General features: G+C 41.0%; 1 protein-coding gene across 7 annotated transcripts in view; it reads left to right on the top strand.

Moving 5' to 3' along the window:
- SYNE1 (spectrin repeat containing nuclear envelope protein 1) overlaps positions 1-16,885 on the top strand; it is a 423,352-nt gene that overhangs the window by 362,874 nt on the left and 43,593 nt on the right. For all 7 annotated transcript variants that reach the window (XM_085888569.1, XM_085888567.1, XM_085888566.1 and 4 more), the window contains 13 exons: positions 328-458; positions 1,881-2,085; positions 2,835-3,017; positions 5,544-5,690; positions 5,930-6,084; positions 6,440-6,587; positions 8,573-8,667; positions 11,141-11,375; positions 13,147-13,341; positions 13,607-13,732; positions 13,954-14,109; positions 14,994-15,152; positions 15,274-15,440. In XM_085888569.1, coding sequence (XP_085744695.1) covers positions 328-458; positions 1,881-2,085; positions 2,835-3,017; positions 5,544-5,690; positions 5,930-6,084; positions 6,440-6,587; positions 8,573-8,667; positions 11,141-11,375; positions 13,147-13,341; positions 13,607-13,732; positions 13,954-14,109; positions 14,994-15,152; positions 15,274-15,440 — 2,102 coding nt within the window. The remainder of the gene's footprint in view (positions 1-327; positions 459-1,880; positions 2,086-2,834; positions 3,018-5,543; positions 5,691-5,929; positions 6,085-6,439; positions 6,588-8,572; positions 8,668-11,140; positions 11,376-13,146; positions 13,342-13,606; positions 13,733-13,953; positions 14,110-14,993; positions 15,153-15,273; positions 15,441-16,885) is intronic.

Raw genomic sequence — 16,885 nt, 5'->3', positions numbered from 1 at the left:
GAAAGAGTTGGTGAGTTGTCTTCCACACCCTAAACAGATCCTAAATTCCCACCCAAACTATCTCTACGATGTCCAACCCCAAGGTTTGTGCCCTGGCACCCTTCACCCACAGCAATGCACTTGTAAGATTTACCACTCTCTCTGAAATTTGATCAGTTGCAGACAATTACCATGAAACAGAAGATTACCATCAGTTTTAAGGTCCTTGACAAACTTAATATTGTTTCACTTTATTTTCGATTTGAATGCATTTATAAAGCCGTGGCTCGCAATACATCATGAATTTTTTTATGACCAAGCTTGTAATCGTTATTAACAACCCCACAGGCTCTACAGGAGGAGACTGAACATCATGACATTGTTGATGAGCTCAACTCTGCCACAGCAGCCATTTTGGAGCAATGCAACCCAGTTGTTGAGGAGGTTCTCAGGAAACAACTGCAACAGATCACGTCTGCGTGAGTTAGAGATGAAAAGAATAATTGGGAACTTTACGGGCAGGTTTCATTGTCAATTGCCATTCGTCGTGGTTATCTTTACGAGGCATACATTGACATTGCCGATTGACAATTTTGTATTCGTTCTCACATGTTTCATCTGTCGTTACCCGTTCGTTTTTGTTTGCTGTGATATTTACACAAACTGATGGAATTTGGCACATGGATTGTGTTTGCTAAACAGAGCACCTGTGGACCATTGTTGTTTCCTCAGCTTCAGGCTTAGGTGATTTTTCAAGATGAAGTTCAGTGAAGGAACAATGCAATGTGTTACTTTCTTCCAAAACATAATCGATTTTAAAATACTGTCAGACCCCGCTATTTGCGGACCCCATGTATTCCTGGGTCATAAAGTGTGATCTGGTTTGACGTAACTGGAAATTCGACAGCATCACAGCATTATACAAAAAAAGGTGCAAAAACGGATCCCCTAACTACAGCCCAATCAGCTTACTTCCAATCAGCAAGGTCATGGAATCCATAATCACAGTGGACATAAAATCATTCCTTTTCTCCAACAACCTCCATTCAGATGATCAATTCCAGTTCAGACCTGATCACTCGACATGGACATGCTGCTTCTCCTCTCCCAACAATGGTGGAGGCCCTCAATATCAGACATGAGATCAGTGCTGTTTCTCTGGACATATCTCTAGCTTTTGAAACAGTCTGGCATCCTGCCTTGCTCTTCAAACTGTCTTCCGATGGAATCCAAGGCCAACTCCACTCTTGGATTACTGACTTCCTCCACTCTCATAGTCAACATGCGTCACTCAATGGAACCCTTTCATCTCCTCTTCCTGGCAAGGCCGGAGTACCCCAAGGCAGTGTTCTCGGCCCCATATTATTCGTGTTCTTCATCAGTGATCTCACCGACTCTCCGAAAACCCTCTTTGTCGTTTGCTGATGACTCCACTCTCTGCTGTGATATCTCTAATCGTTCTGATAGAAAGGCAGCAGGCTCTTCCCTCTCCTCGGACCTTGACAAAAATCACAAACTGGTCAAACACAATTTTGAAGATGCAGCCATATTGTCCACCCTTTGCATTCTCCTTTACCCCTGATCCCTCCGTCTCCAACGACTCTCTCCCTCCGCCCTGCTGTTGGTTTTTTTCTCCTTTCCCCTGCTGTTCCCTTTGTTATGTTGTGTCCTGATTTGTTCTGTGTAATCGCTCTTCCATGAACCTTGACCATATCATAAAAATAACAACAATTAAAAAAAAAAAAAAAACAATGTCCCAACATCTGCGGACCATGACATTCGCGGTATTTTCCAGGAGCGTATCCCCCCTGATTAGTGGGTTCCAACAGTATTTCATATTGGTCATGCGTCCATCATTCTTTGTGTTGGTGTGTAATATTGTTTCATTACATTATGCTTAGGTGGAACATGATGCAGCAAAAGTTGGCAACCCGGCTGGAGGTCGCACGTGGCCTTCTCACTTTCTGGAATGCTTACAGTCAGCAGCAAGCTGTTTTGGCAGAGCAATTACAGGACTTGGAGGATCAGGCCAGAGAATTGGTAAAAGCTCCCACAGGCTATGATAGGTCTGGGGATGAAGTGTACCTGAGAATACAAGAATGCCAGGTAAGTTATCAGTTGTCACACCACAACCAAAGGTGTTTACAGTGAATTGTGCAAGTCACAACTTATTATTATTTTTATTTGTTGTTGTTATTATTATTAAATTTTCAGTAACTGAAAGCTCATCTTGGAGCTTGTACTTGTGGTACATGCAGAACAAAGAAATGAGAAGAAAATTGTGTGAAAGGTCTTCATTTGTTGTGGTATTTTTTTTTTCATCATTTAGTAAACTTTAGAAGTTATTATTCTCCCTGTTGTCAATACATGAAGACTTATTTTGTTGTTTTCTTACTCCTTGGACTTTCCCCACAAATTTAAGTCTCGAGTCTTTAATGGCCATAATAATTCTCACCTCGTAAGGTTAGCCAGGGAAAGTCTTTCACAACATGGCTAGCTCGGCCTAACGTCAGACGAAGTAGGTTGGAGAAGGAATTTGGAATTTGTTCAGGATGCTGTTGATAGCTCACCTACTCCTCGTGAAGGACATCGCTTTAACGTCCACCAACTAATGCTGGCACAAGGTGATGCCCAGTTTAACGTGCATCCGAGGGACAGCACGTACATTGATGAATCACCCTGCCTGTGAAACACCAGGATGACAGTTTATAGCTAGGTTGGAATTCAAACTCAGGCTAGACAGGTTAGAGGTGAGTGGACGTACTCTCGGCTATCATGTCACCCTTACAAATATAAGTGCTGTTTCTATAATATGCTGTCTTCTATATTTTGTAAGGATTTTTCTGTGTGCATAGACGATACATGTTGCTGTAGAAAAGCTCCAGGTGCAGCTGGTGGACCTTGAGCGAGTTGGAGATAAACTGGTGAAGCAGCTTGATGCTCGAGAGGCAGAGCATATCCATGCTGAGACTTTGGGACTGGTCCACCGGCAGGCTGGCTTGCTTAAAGACCTCGCCAGGCAGAAAGCTACCCTGCAGGTCAGTAGATCTTCTGAGGAGTGTCATCTCCCCAAAATACCCTAGGAATTGAAACAGCGGCACCAAATACATCGGTACATTCCTGAAGCTTGGCTTCGTTTGGAAAGGATTTGACTTCTAGCATAATTCGCATGGAGATTATTCATGCTGTTTGTGTTTGCATTCCAAGCATTGACTAAATAGTTTTTAACACACAATGTTAGTGTATGCTCACTGAAGCATCTCGCTGCTTTGGTTGGCTTTCTTCAGTGACTGACTTCTTAATCCTGAGCTTTACTTTTGAATGAAGTGCGACATTCCAAATCTGGTACACCTTAAACTTTTTTTAATCCCTCTGTACACATTTCCACAGCTGTTTATTGCCTCAGTTATTATTTTTTGAAATGGCACTTCATCTGTCGTAGCTGAAGGTTTTGGTTTATTTTCTTATTTATTTATTTAAGGCTCATGGTGACACTTGCATATGAATCACGTGCAGGGCAAATAAAGTTTGGTAGATATTAGTATACTTTGCATGAATAAATAGAAATTCTTTAAGAAGGAAATATTCAAGGATGCGAATGGACAAATGCTTTTAGTGTATCGGTTTTGAACCTGGTTACCCAACATCAGGAGTCATCCCAGCAGGCAAAAAGATGTCGAAACAACTATTAGCCAACATTGAATAGACATTGAACTCTTGTTATTCGATGTCACGACGTAATTTCAAACAAACTGATAATCAACATTGAAACGACGTCGAGGGCCTGCCCCAGGTTGATCATATATTAAAGTGTAAATCATTATTTGCGTCCCCCCCAACTTCCGCACAAAATGAAACTAACTGCGATTTGATTTCTTTTTTACAATTACATTTATTTATTTTTTCAGATTCAAAACCAAAGGCACCATCAACGTCAACCCAGCAAACAAGGCTCAGGTCCAATGTTTCGACCTCTGAGTGGTCTTCATCCAGGACTTTTGCAGGCATCATTCACCAGGTGTTACATATCCTCCTCAGGGAAAGGGTAAAAGTGTTACATGACTGCAATGTGCAAATGGTGAGATTCACATCGATTTCATCAATGTTAGGTCTCACCATAAGTATAGTGCAGTCGTGTGAGCCCCTTTGTCCTTGGGAGGATACTTCACGGGCCTATGATGCCTGCACAGCCCTGAATGTAAACTGGAATGTCAGACTTGAGCCTTGCCTGCTGGGCAGCTATGCTAGTTGGTGGCACCTTACCTTTGGTTGTAGATCTCTCCAAGTTCAAACAGTTTTTGTAAACTTATCAGATCGTCATTCCTTAGTGGTTATCAAAAACCCTTTCATCATTTTGTGATTTTATTTTGCAAAATAGCAGACAGCTTTGATGGTATTAAGGGTATGAATAACCTGAAAGTGAAAACAATCTGAAAACAAGAAGAACATATCGGGCCCAATAAATTTTTTAAAACATCATGCTATAGGCCTACAATACGGTATCGTTTTTGGCCCGATCTCTCAAAGGTGAAGAATCACTTTTTAAAAAACAAATAATTCTCGTATCCAGATCTGGATTTGGATATTCACCAAAATCGAATCAACCTGTCCACCAAGTTTCGTCCGAATCCTTCCACAACTTTTTGAGATATTGTGCACACAAACAGACAGACAGGGGTGAAAACATGACCTTTTTCCACTTTCCGTGGCAGAGGGAATAAGAAAACAAAAAAGGATCAAGGAAAAATAAACATACAGCAAGGAACTCAACCAAATGTGCCTGACCGATAAAATGAAATTTGGATTTTGACCAGAATAAGCCCCAAGGCCTGCCCTTATAAAGGACACCCACATTACAGAATGGCAGTGGGTTAACCTCCCCGCTGAAAGACTATATACTTCTTGATGCAGTGTCCCCTGTTGGTACTGGATCATACTGTGGGATCAAGTGTCACCGGAAATCAAACTCAGGACCAGACAGCTTCGAGGGGAGCATGCTATTAACTGTGTGTGCTATCCTGCTGACCTCGTCGCATAAATGTTTCATCGCGTACTAACATTATCTATAAAACACTTATGGGAGCATTGGGGGGGTTGGGGGGGGGGAACTGTCACTTTCTTTGACAAATGGTCTGTGCAACTGCATATGGTCATCAACTTGGAGAAAATCTGATCTATTCATTGCTGACAAAACTCTCAAGGAAAATTTTATGTTTGGTTAATTTTCCTTGTTCATAAAATAATGGATTTGCCTTCATTGTAAAGTATTTCCTGTGCTGGAGATAGATCTTGTGCAATTGATGTGCGGTGCAAATTTGGAGCAATTTGTTCTTGTTACACCAACATATGCACTTCGTAAACCAAAACGTGGTGAAACTTAGTGATATAACACACGACTTGCAACTAATCGAATTAATATCTTAGAAAATTTTATTTCCCATTATTATCATTATACAGACTGGTGATTCTTATTGTTTCATCAAAAACTAATTCATGAAAAGAAAACAAAGGAGGATTTTGGCTTTTGCTCAGTTTGATTGTGGCGTATGTGGTTGATTCCTCAGGGAGACATGGAGGAATTTCAACAGTTTCACCAGACACTCGGGGAGCTTGAGGCCTGGCTATGTGATGCTGAGAAATTGCTTAGCCATATAGAGCTTCAAAAAAGCTCCGAGCCACATTCCATATGCAGCTCCATGCAACAGTTGAAGGTGAGGCTGTCCTTGACCTTTCCGCTTTCACTTGTATTTCTTCTACTTTAGTTATTATTCACATTTCTCTTATTGTACAGGAGGGATTGATTGAACTGCATACATTCTGCCTCTCCCTCCCTTCTGCTGACCTCTGCTTTCTCTACCTTATAAGTTAGCACACATGGTATGTTCGACCCACTGAGCGACATGGACACAGTTGAGTCCAGATGAGCCTGCTGTGCCGATTGTTTTCACAGGACCAGATGCTGCACTTAATTGAACTGAGCACCAAACTAGATAAAGTTAATGAGCTTGGCTACAAGCTTCCATTGGAGGATGTGACGATTCATCAGTTACAGGCCCTTAATCGAAAGTGGACCAGACTTTCGAATCTGACTTGTGAACACCTCAGGTATGATTTCAACCCATTATCTATAAATTGCTTTCATTTATATTGTTCTCAATGGAGTTCCACAGATGTGAAACCATTGTTCCTGCTGGGAAAAAGCTTTACAAAATCCCTCTTAGATTCTCCTCTCGACACTGCCCTCTCATCCCTAATCCACCTTGATAACATAATTGCTTTGCAATAGGAAATTCCTCCCCGATAATGCAGCGGGAGGCATATCGAAGCTCCATTGTTAAATTAACTAACATTTAAGTGAAAATGTTTGTAACAATGCCAATATAAACTTTTGTAGCTCCACTTTCTTGGGAGTGTGGGTGGTGACCAAGGCACTAGAGTGACCCATGTCATGTTTCCACAGCAAACTCCAGGCATCCCTCCTGCAACAGCAGAGTTTCCTGGAGAAATGTCAGAGCTGGCTGGAGTTTCTTGAGCACACAGAACACACCCTGGGAAAGGACATCTTTGGCAGCGAGCAGACTCTGCATGCTCAGCAAAGATGCCATGAGGTCATTCTTACAGTATGAGTTTTATGGGGGATTTTTGAGCACCGAACAATGTTTTTAAAATCCTTAACATTAATCAAGCATTGTGGTGTGTCATTGTCCCTTGCTAAGTCATCAAATCAGCTGCATAACTCTCCTCAAAGACTCGAGTACTCATAAAATACGCCTCCTCGTTGTGAACGGCAAATTCATGTCCTCTGGCTCTTCTCAGAGCACTGTGATTTCTAACACCTTGAGCATTGCTGGCATCTCTCCTCGCGTAGAACAACTTGAGAAGTACTTCTAAACCAGAGCAATGCCAGCAATTAAGCAAGGATAGCGTTCCAACTTGGAAAGCGTCTTTCAGCATGTAGACAATAAATTTAATTGAGAAGATCTCTGCAGAGGACTGATGCTATGCACGTCGTGATGTAGGATGTCACATGGGCAAGAGATGGCTATATGGAAATGAAACATCTTTTATACGCAGTTACTTCACATCTGATCGTGGTGAATCTAACTGTTTTTTGTTACTTTTCATCTCTTAAAAAAAATCTTCTTGCTTTCCAAATATTTGGATACTGCGAACAATTGATACTTTTATTCTTTAGTTCACTCAGTTTGCGGGAGTTGGTGTAAAAATATAAAATAGCCAACTGTGTGTGCATAATACAGGGATGACCCTTGAAGGTTTTTATTTCTTGTACGCAAGCATTTTCTGATTGTATATCTCATATTTGATATTGTATAGTCCTTCTCAGGGACCAAGATCTACTCCAAATATATTGCAATAACAACAAAAACAGCAGCAATAGCAAGAAAAGCACAAAATGTTTGTAGTATCTCACCATTGATGAAAAGTATCCATGTAGCTGGCAGAAAGCTCTATCCATCACATCAAGGACTACCCGGGGTTGATCGCCCCACAGTATTACCATTAACCACAACCCATAAAGGGGCATGGTGTATCTCTGCAAATTCACATGAAAACTCGCGCTCAGCATTGCTGTTTCTGACTCTTAATGGCTTCATTAGTGGCACAAATGATTCATGTGAAAACGTGAAAGTCAGCCTTACTTCAAGCTGTTGAATACAAGGATGCTACTAACACAAAATCCTTTACTAAAAAAAAAACAGCCTTTTTACAGCCATTTTTCCCTGCTGAGCAGGGGATAGCTTTTTGCGCGCTCCATGCAATCATGGTTCCCTTCTTGAGACAATGTTTTAATGGCCGGATGCCGTTCCTGACATCAACCCTGGTCGCCTCTTACGACACACAGGGATGCGATACACCTATTCTAACCGGGGCATACACCAGGACTAGTACACTGGTACTCATTTCGCCGATCTCGGAAGGATGACAGGTTGAGTCAACCCCCCTGGTGTTAATTCAGTGACTAACAGGGCTCGAACTCAGGACCCTGGGATCTCAAGCCAGCCACCCTAACCACTAAGTCAACACCAGGCTCCACAAAAACCTTTACTGACAAAGATATATACTGTAAATGGTAGAAATAAAAGTACCAACACATTCAAAGGGAATGTTCAAATATATATAAAACAGGAGATGAAAAATAAATAAACAGAATGGAAAAAAACCAGTATACATAAATGTGTTTTACAAATATACAGTTAGGTATTTGTTCAGTTGGAGAAACAAATGGAGGAGGAGTGAGGAAAGACAGTGGATGAGGTTGGAATGAAATGAGAATAAGGGAATGGAAGTGGCTTGAATGTGGTATATGAGAGTGGGATGGGGGGTGGGGGGGGGACAGGGATGGTCAAAATGCCATCATTTTTGTGTGCATAATTAATAATTAGCCACTCAGTGCTTGTGTTTTGGGTTTTAAACTTCAAAACAAACAACTGGTGGGAATACAATGAACCAGCAGGTGCACAATTAGCTGAACGCCTTTGTATTTTGTGATTAGATGACTCACCATACAATGCTGAGACAATTCAATGTGAACTAACATGGCCTGTTTGCACTTGTTCTGTGGTGTGAGTAGCTGTTTCAAGCCGAAATGTTCAGTCGACAGCAGATCCTTCATTCAATCATAAGCAGTGGACAGAGCCTTTTGGACCAAGGGGAGATTGAGGACAGGTGAGAGCTGTTCTGGTGAATCTCATTGTGTTTGACATGACAAAATAGCTCAGAGGTAGTGTTGCCACTAGGGTGGCCCTTAATTTCAAGTAAAAATGGAAGTTAAAACTCCTAAAGCTGTCACCCCATAATTTTGTTCCAATATACAAAAAAATGATGTCAAATTCATCCATTTTGGACCATATTTAGAGGACTAATTGATTAGATTCTGGTGAAGACCTGGATCCAGATCCGGATACTGGATTTTTTAAGTGATTCTTCACAATTGAGAGAAAAGGCCAACAACGATATATAGCACGATATCTCAAAAAGTTGTTGACGGATTTGGACGAATCTTGGTGGACACGTTGGGAAGGTGACAAGAACAAGCCATTTAGATTTTGTTCATGATCCTGATCCGGATATGGAAGGTGGTTGTCACAACCTCAATGAGGTTGAAATTTTGGAATTCAGTGGCCTGGTACCAGTGACTTGTAGTTAGTCACTTTTACATTGATTTTGTTTCCTTTTTGCTGTTGTAGAAGCGGCTTCCGTGGTCCTTCACCACTTGAAGGAGGAATTGTTTGTGTTGTTCTTCCTCTGTTATGATGGCATTATACTCAATGACTCGGAGTCAGAATCCAGAGAAACAGCTGGAATTTCGAGCCAACTTAAGAACTCCATTGTCTTCTTTGTGACAAAATCTTCAATTGACATGTCCTCAGATTTCCTAATATTCAGGTGGAAGTGCCTTGAAGGCTTATCCAGACCTTCATTTTCATTTTGTGGCTTTTCCATTTGCCCTTTTGAGTCTGTGGGTACAGCTGAATCGTAGAATGTCAAACCAATGAGCTCCTCATTCAGATATCATTTATGTCCAACACATTTAAGACAGGCACATTTTGAAAGGGCTGAATTCACCTTCTCATACTTTAACAAGATGTTGTAGGAAGTTAATGTCATATTGTTAGCAGCAGTGAACCATGCCTTAAGGTCGACTTAAACAACAAAGATACAGATGTCATTTATGGACAGTGAGCTCAAACTGTCTCCAAAACATCCAGATCTTGAAGGAAAATGAGGCCTTGGCCATCCATCTTGAATGATACTGGGCTCCAGATGCTATAAATTGTACTCCACGAGGAGGGATGCCACCAAGAAAGGTTGTAGCTCATTCAAGGAGGTCTTGATAGTCATCTCTTGGTTGGCTGACCACAAGTTGGCTTGTAGCAAACTCTATGACACTTTTCTTGACTTTCTTTGAGGCTTCTGCTATTTCTTTATGGTCAGTTGCAGTTTAATAACTGAATTAGTAATCAGAATATGCAGCTATAATGCAAGCTACAAAGTAACTTTATTGAGCAACTCCAAAATGTGAATCAATGTGGATAAAATCTGGTGTGAATTACTTATTTGTATCTTGGGATAAAATGAGGGGGTGAGAGTGTTGAAAATGTGAACGTCAAAAATATGGAACACCCTAGTACCCGTCTTTCGGGTGTATAGTCTGGGTTTTGATTCCCGACCAGACTATAAGCTCCTCCTGGTGCTTCATAGACAAGGTGTTGCATCCTTCAGAGGAGTCATTAAGCTGGCTGTTCTGTCTGCTATCTTTGCTAATGGATGTTAAAGATCCCATGGTACCGATTGCAAAAGTAGAACATTGTATGTTGGCACCGTGGCCAAATTATAAATGTCCAAACCATGACATATTTGGGGCAGTATAGACAATTTGGAGGTGTGGGGGTACACACACTGTTGCAGCTGCATAGCTCCCCTCACCCCCCCCCAGAAACAATGCAAACCAGCCTGCATCCAGGTGCTGCAAATACATGATCATGATGATGATGATGTTGACGACTTGTGTTTAACTTGTTGAAAACACAAGATGGCCATACTTAAGATTAGTGGGTCATTGGAAAAGCAGGAAGTGCTAAATCAGCATGGCATAGCAGAATGCTTTGCAGGATGTGTGTGTGTTTCATAACAGTGCAGCAAGTGGCCGACTAATGCTGTTTAACATGCTCTCTGTGAACATTGCTACAATTCCCAAAACTGCTTGGAAAATCCAATTGAACGTCCGGTTTGTTTGTCCTCTTGGATTTAACATACATTTCACTCCTATCTCCAGTCGCGCTATTAGTTATTAATGTTCAAAGTTTTATTTGTGTTTTTCTATGTTGTATGAGTTGAAGTGGAAAGAGACAGAGAGAAAGTAGCATCAGTAAATGGTTGGCAAAGATAGCAACCTCGAAGGGGAAGTTGTCAAATCAACATTCCATGCTTCATTACCAAGCACAATCTTGCCTTCATCAATATAATGAATTCAGTTTAAATTCACATTTACCCAGGGAGCTTGGATGATGTTTGTCACCACATAACATGGACACAATCAGGACACAAAGTAAAGAATAATGCCTCATTTGCATAACCCGACACATTATTACTGATGACATCTGTGATACTGTGGATTGATGGACGAATCGGCCCCCAGGGATGAGTTTGATGCTCAGCTGGCCCTGCTGAGTGACCAGTGGCTTGGTGTGGTACGAAGGGCACAGCAGCGCAAAGGCCTCATTGATGGAACCATCAAACAGTGGCAGCACTACTGGGAGGTCAGAAGCAGGTTAAGGTGCTGGCTTGAAGAAAATACCATTCAGACTGATTCTTCACAATTGCAACCAATCTTCTCACTCGAAGAGGCTCATTTGCTCTTGGAGGACGTAAAGGTGAGACTCAATTGAAAGTATGCAGGGTGGAAGTCAGGAATTTTGAAAAACGTCCCATTTTGTCTATTTTTTAAGCAAATTAAATGGTTCATAAAATATACTGATGGAAAAAAGTTCCTGTTCACAATAATAAATAACACAAAATGATACTGACATGTACGCTAGCAATAAAATGGTCAGCTTACATGTGCCTTGACATGTTCTCCAGTGTATCCATGAATATCCAGAATTTGCACGTGCATTCTGTGCACTGCACGCAAAAATTGCCATGCACTTAAACCGAGTCATGTGACAGTGCCACATGTGATACCGAGCAAATTGCAACGCAGCATGATTTGGTGAACCTCCCCAGCTGTGAAAAACATTTTTATTAACATCTAAACGTCGAAACGTGATGCCACGCATTTCTGAAAAGGAACGTCCACCTGCTATTGGCACGCTTGAGACAGGAATGCCACAAAACGTTGTGGCGAGGTGTTTTGGTGTTTATCGGAACACCATACAGTCACTCTAGAGACATTATCAACAAAGTGACAACATCAGAGAGCTTTCACATTCTGGGCGACCACGTGTGACATCATGTCGGCAGGATAACTATAACCAGTTGGTGCCCCTTAGGAATTGGTTCCAGACAGCAAGTTTGACAGCTCACAGCATCCCTGGCTTGCGACCGATCAGTGCCAGAACTGTCAGGAATTGATTAAGCAAGCATAATATCTGACCACGATGACCAGCAGTACATCCGATTTTGTTGCCATCTCATTGCCATATGCTCCTAGCTTGGTGTAGACAACATCTGAAGTTCAGGAGACAAGATTGGGCTGCTATCCTCTTTGTAGATGAGTTCAGGTTCCATCTTGACAGTAGTCATGACCATTGTCACATTTATCGATGGGAAGGAGAACATTACACAACATTCATCGTTTGGTGGTGGTATGGGGAGGCATCACCATACATCACACAGAGAACCCAGCTGGAGGACATTAATGGAAATTTGACAGGTATTGGATACTGACAGTGATGAAGTTCTCCATCTTCACGTCCTCCTGTTCCTGCATGTTCATGGATGTCACATCACACTTCAACAGGATAATGCACGTCCTCACGTCGCACAAGTGGTCACAGACTTCATCACACAACAGAATATTCCCACACTTCCTTGGCCAGCTGTTTCGCCTGATCTTTCTCCCATAGAACATATGTGGGATGAAGTGGAATGACAATTGCACTGTCTTCAAAACCAGCCTCCGATGATGGATCAACTGTGGTAAGCCTTAGTACAGATCTGGAATGACATCCCTCAAGCCTTCTTCAACCATTTTAAGTCCTCAATGAGGTGCTATTGCCAATCGTGTGTCAATGCAAATTGTGGTCACAACAGAGACTGAGCTGTTAACTGACTTTTGACCACACTCCTCTTCGAGCCTCTGGAGACATGTCTTGCACACTTTTTAACATTCTCATCTCTATTTCATGTTTATCAAATACTGAGTATTGATATGACCAAACAACTTGATGTGTTTGTTTTTCATTTCTCATTTCACATTGGTGTAAATGATGCACGGGAACATTTTTACATTCATTTATATATTAGTTTAAAAATTACAAATGGGAGTGACGGTTGTTCATTAAGAAAAAAAAATTGAGGAAATGATAGCTATGGAAGAGATGGGAGCAAAGGGAAAGAATTTTGGAAGTTGGAAGGAGGTTAAGAGTAAGAGAAGGTGAAGGAAATTTATGGAGCAGGCATTTTAATCCATGCAATCCACAGCTGAAAGAGAAGTCTTACCGACGACATCATGGCACATACTCACTTGCACTGGAAGCAGGAAAGCCATTGCTGCTCTTTGCAGACCCCCCAACAGAGGAAAAGCTTCAAGAGGAACTGATGGAAATACAACAGAAATGGAAGGCCATGGGCAAGCTCATCGAGGAATGGCACAGTCATTTGGCTGGCCTACTGAAGGTGAGTGGTGCTGCAATCATCACCTGTCCGTTGCCTCCAAAAACTCATAGATTTAGCTTTTTCAGTGTAATAAAATGTATATTACTCATCATTGAATACTCTATGCCTGTTATTAAAGTGTTTTTTATGATTGTTTGCACAGGTTTTCCTTAACATCTCTCATGGGGTCCATTTTTCTGTTACAGTAATTATTTTGTAAGATACTTTGTAATACACCAAGTTTCATAATAATATTCCCAGTTGTGTAATGACATTTTCTTTTTAGAAATGGGAGTCTTGTGAAAAAGGCATAAACGTTTTAACGGAGAGGCTTCACAGCATGAAAGAAAAGCTTTCACTCGCTCTTCCTGAGATTCACAAAGAACTGAAAATCGAAGAAGGCAGATTAAAGGTGAGACTCAGTTACAAGTACAGAAAATGAAAGTATTATTTTTTTTTCTAATTATGAAACTCGTTAAAGTGTTGCTCATCATGAGATGCTTTGTGGGAAATTCTCGTCTTCCTGATCTCAAATGTCATCATTTAACAGCAAAGGACACTGTAGATGAGTAAACCCCATGTCTCAATGTTCAAGGTTTGTTCATCCAGGTTTTGTTGTGGTTGCTTTTTCAGAACGTTGATATTGCTTTGGAAAGCTGGACAGTAGATGTTGCACAACTGTTGGACGAAAAGGAGGAATTGAGTAAGTATTTTGGAATCGAGGAGACAACATTCCTTGAGGGACGCATCAACTCTTTGCTCAGACAGTTGGAACAGCTCCGCAATCAGGTCAGTTTATTAAGGTGTACAGGGTACTTTTAAAGGATCAAACAAACACTTTGAACAATACCTTATGGACCATATGCCTGGTGTTGGCTTAATGGTTAGGGTGGTGGGCTTGGGATCCTTTCCGTTGAATTAATACCAGGTGAGGTTGACTCTGCCTGTCATCCTTCCAAGGTCTGCAAAATGAGTGCCAGCTTGCTGGTATCCTGTGTCAGAGTAGCGACCCATCCAGGATTGTGCCCAATAGCCAAGGAGACTGCTTAGGCAGCACCAACACTCTACACAGAGTATGGTCCCAATGGATGGATATGGACCATTTCATGAGCTTTATAATTATAATGTGCTGATATGCAAGTCTGATATGTTGTGTAAAACTGTTTCTAATATATATTAATTATTTTATCTGTGATTATTTACACTTTAGAATGGGGTCTTTAGGTACCCCCATGGTATATATTTCAAAGCAGTCCTTTTCTCAGGTACAATTAATTTATTTTGATTTCTCTGCATTGTTTCAGCTCATTGAGACTTTTTCAGGTTTATAACGCTTGTAACATTTTTCAGAATAGGATTCCAATGGGAGATCAGATCATATCATTTAAGTATTTATGATCTTTAAAATCCATCAGATTCCTCATATCTGCTTTGTTATGACTCTTATTGATAAATAAGATTTTTCTTTGTATACAATGTGTGATGTCACACAGGGGAGGTCGTACAATATATTTTCATGCCAGAACCGCTGTGGGCCTCCACCAGGGTTTCCTTTGGGTTCACCCTGCCCGGAAGGAGTTCACCCTGCTCGTGGAGGAGCTCATTGCTCAAAGAATAATTATTTTTTCAATTATGGTTAAATATCGTCTTATGACTGAATTGCATTTTGACAGGCATCTCTACGGAAGAATGAAGTATTCTACAGATTGAACAGGTGGAGTCTCTTCAATATGAAACACCAAGATTTTTATCAGTGGCTGTCAAAAATGGAGAACAAAATCAGCAACAATGGAAACCTAAGTATTGAGGAGATTATCGAAACGTTGCAAAAGGTATCTGCTTGTAACGGCTCCTAAAAGTGCTTACACATTTGTTCCACACCAGTGGAAACCCCTTCATGGTGAAATGGCATCTTTTTAGGCTCATTGCTCCCTGTTTGGTTTCCATTTCCAGCATATCCAGGAAGAAATAAATGCAGCCGGAGTACAAAAATCTCAACTAGAACAGCTGGGTCGCATATTGATAAGAACCAGCGATGATACAAGAGCTTCCGAGATTCAATATAAGTTGGGGAAGGTTGAGCAGCGCTGGGAACGCCTACAGGACTTGTTGAAGGCCAGGTGAGGAATTGTTCAATCAGCAAGCTTTTCCATATGGACTTTTTTCTTCTGCAGGTTGCAAATCAGCAGAATTATAAGTTGGATTATGATTTAGCATTCAGAATTTCTAAACCTTTCCTAAAACTTGACATCATACTCTAATTTGAGAAGTATCTGTTTGTGGTTTGTTTGCATGTGTTTGACTTTTATGCTCTCCTGAATCGCTGGACGTAATGAGTTGAAAACTTCTGGTTGTACTCAAGGTTTATACTGGAAGGTTTTAGGCAGCTAAAAACTTAATAGTCCCTGAGGTTCAAGAGGGTGGGGGAGGATCCCAATTCCCTTTACTGAAATACTGTATGTATGGCATGGTTCCGCTCCTGCTGGGAGTGGGTATTACAAATCATCCAAAAAGTCCAATTTTGGGGGGATTATCCATCCGTAAGGAGGATTCTGAAGACTTTAATAGCATCCTTCATATTGATAAAATATCTGAAAGTTTATCAAAGAAAAATCTTGACATCCAATTAAAAATGAACACCCTTTTAAAACTTGCATTGGTGTGATGTCATTAGTATCCCAAACTCAGAATGAATTATGCAGTATGCTGGGACCATCATGATATTTTACACATTCTTGGAAAATAGAGTTGCGCAACAAGCTTGTGAGAATTTAACAAGTTTCCAAGTGAAAATGCATTTTTGTTTCTCTATACATTGATAATAAGTACCCTACTGATATCATCTCCTCTCGTACTGGGGAAAAAATATTATTTGCAATTATTCCATGTGTGTACATCTGATTGACAGGGAAATGTTTTGTTTGCATTGCTCTCACTGCTGTGGTTTTTAATTGCTTGGCCTCTCAGTAGAAATGTTTGCACCCTGTGGCAGAATGACAACCGATCTAGAATTAATTCTAAGCCTCAGAAAAATTAATGACCTATAATGAGTGCCACCCCCTCCCCCCCCCACACCAACCAACAGTCCCCTCCCCCTCCGTCAAGGGTTTGAACCACCACCACCAATCACTGACTGACTACAGTGAGTGAGACCTATATATTTTGACCTGGGACCTTCAATAAGCAAATTGTATAAACATACCAATATATTTTATTCTCTGCTGTAGGTCAAACTGAAGAGTGCAAAATCTCAGCTTTGTATGACCAAGTATTTTGAATTGTCAGGTTGACACACAAACTCAACTGGCCAAGAGAGTGACTTTCTTTTTGCCCTTTTCATCAGTCTCACTAATAACTTTATTTAATCATTGATGCAATTGAGCTATAACATAATTTTCAAAGTAAAATAAATTATCTTGACCCCCCTTTAACACAATGCTTTTGACTCGCCAACATCAGAATTTCCTTGGAATTGCACGTTGTCTGTTGATGGAGTCCAATCCATCTTTTACCCTATAGTCTCATTAGGATTACCTTTATAATCACTGAGCCATTAAAGTCCAGG

This window comes from Eptatretus burgeri, chromosome 7 (assembly GCF_056783735.1).
Source record: "Eptatretus burgeri isolate ZD-2024b chromosome 7, Ebu_testis_v1, whole genome shotgun sequence".
Taxonomy (NCBI): Eukaryota; Metazoa; Chordata; class Myxini; order Myxiniformes; family Myxinidae; genus Eptatretus; species Eptatretus burgeri.
The sequence above is the reverse complement of the archived record's forward strand: the minus strand, read 5'-3'. Positions and strand labels throughout refer to the sequence as shown.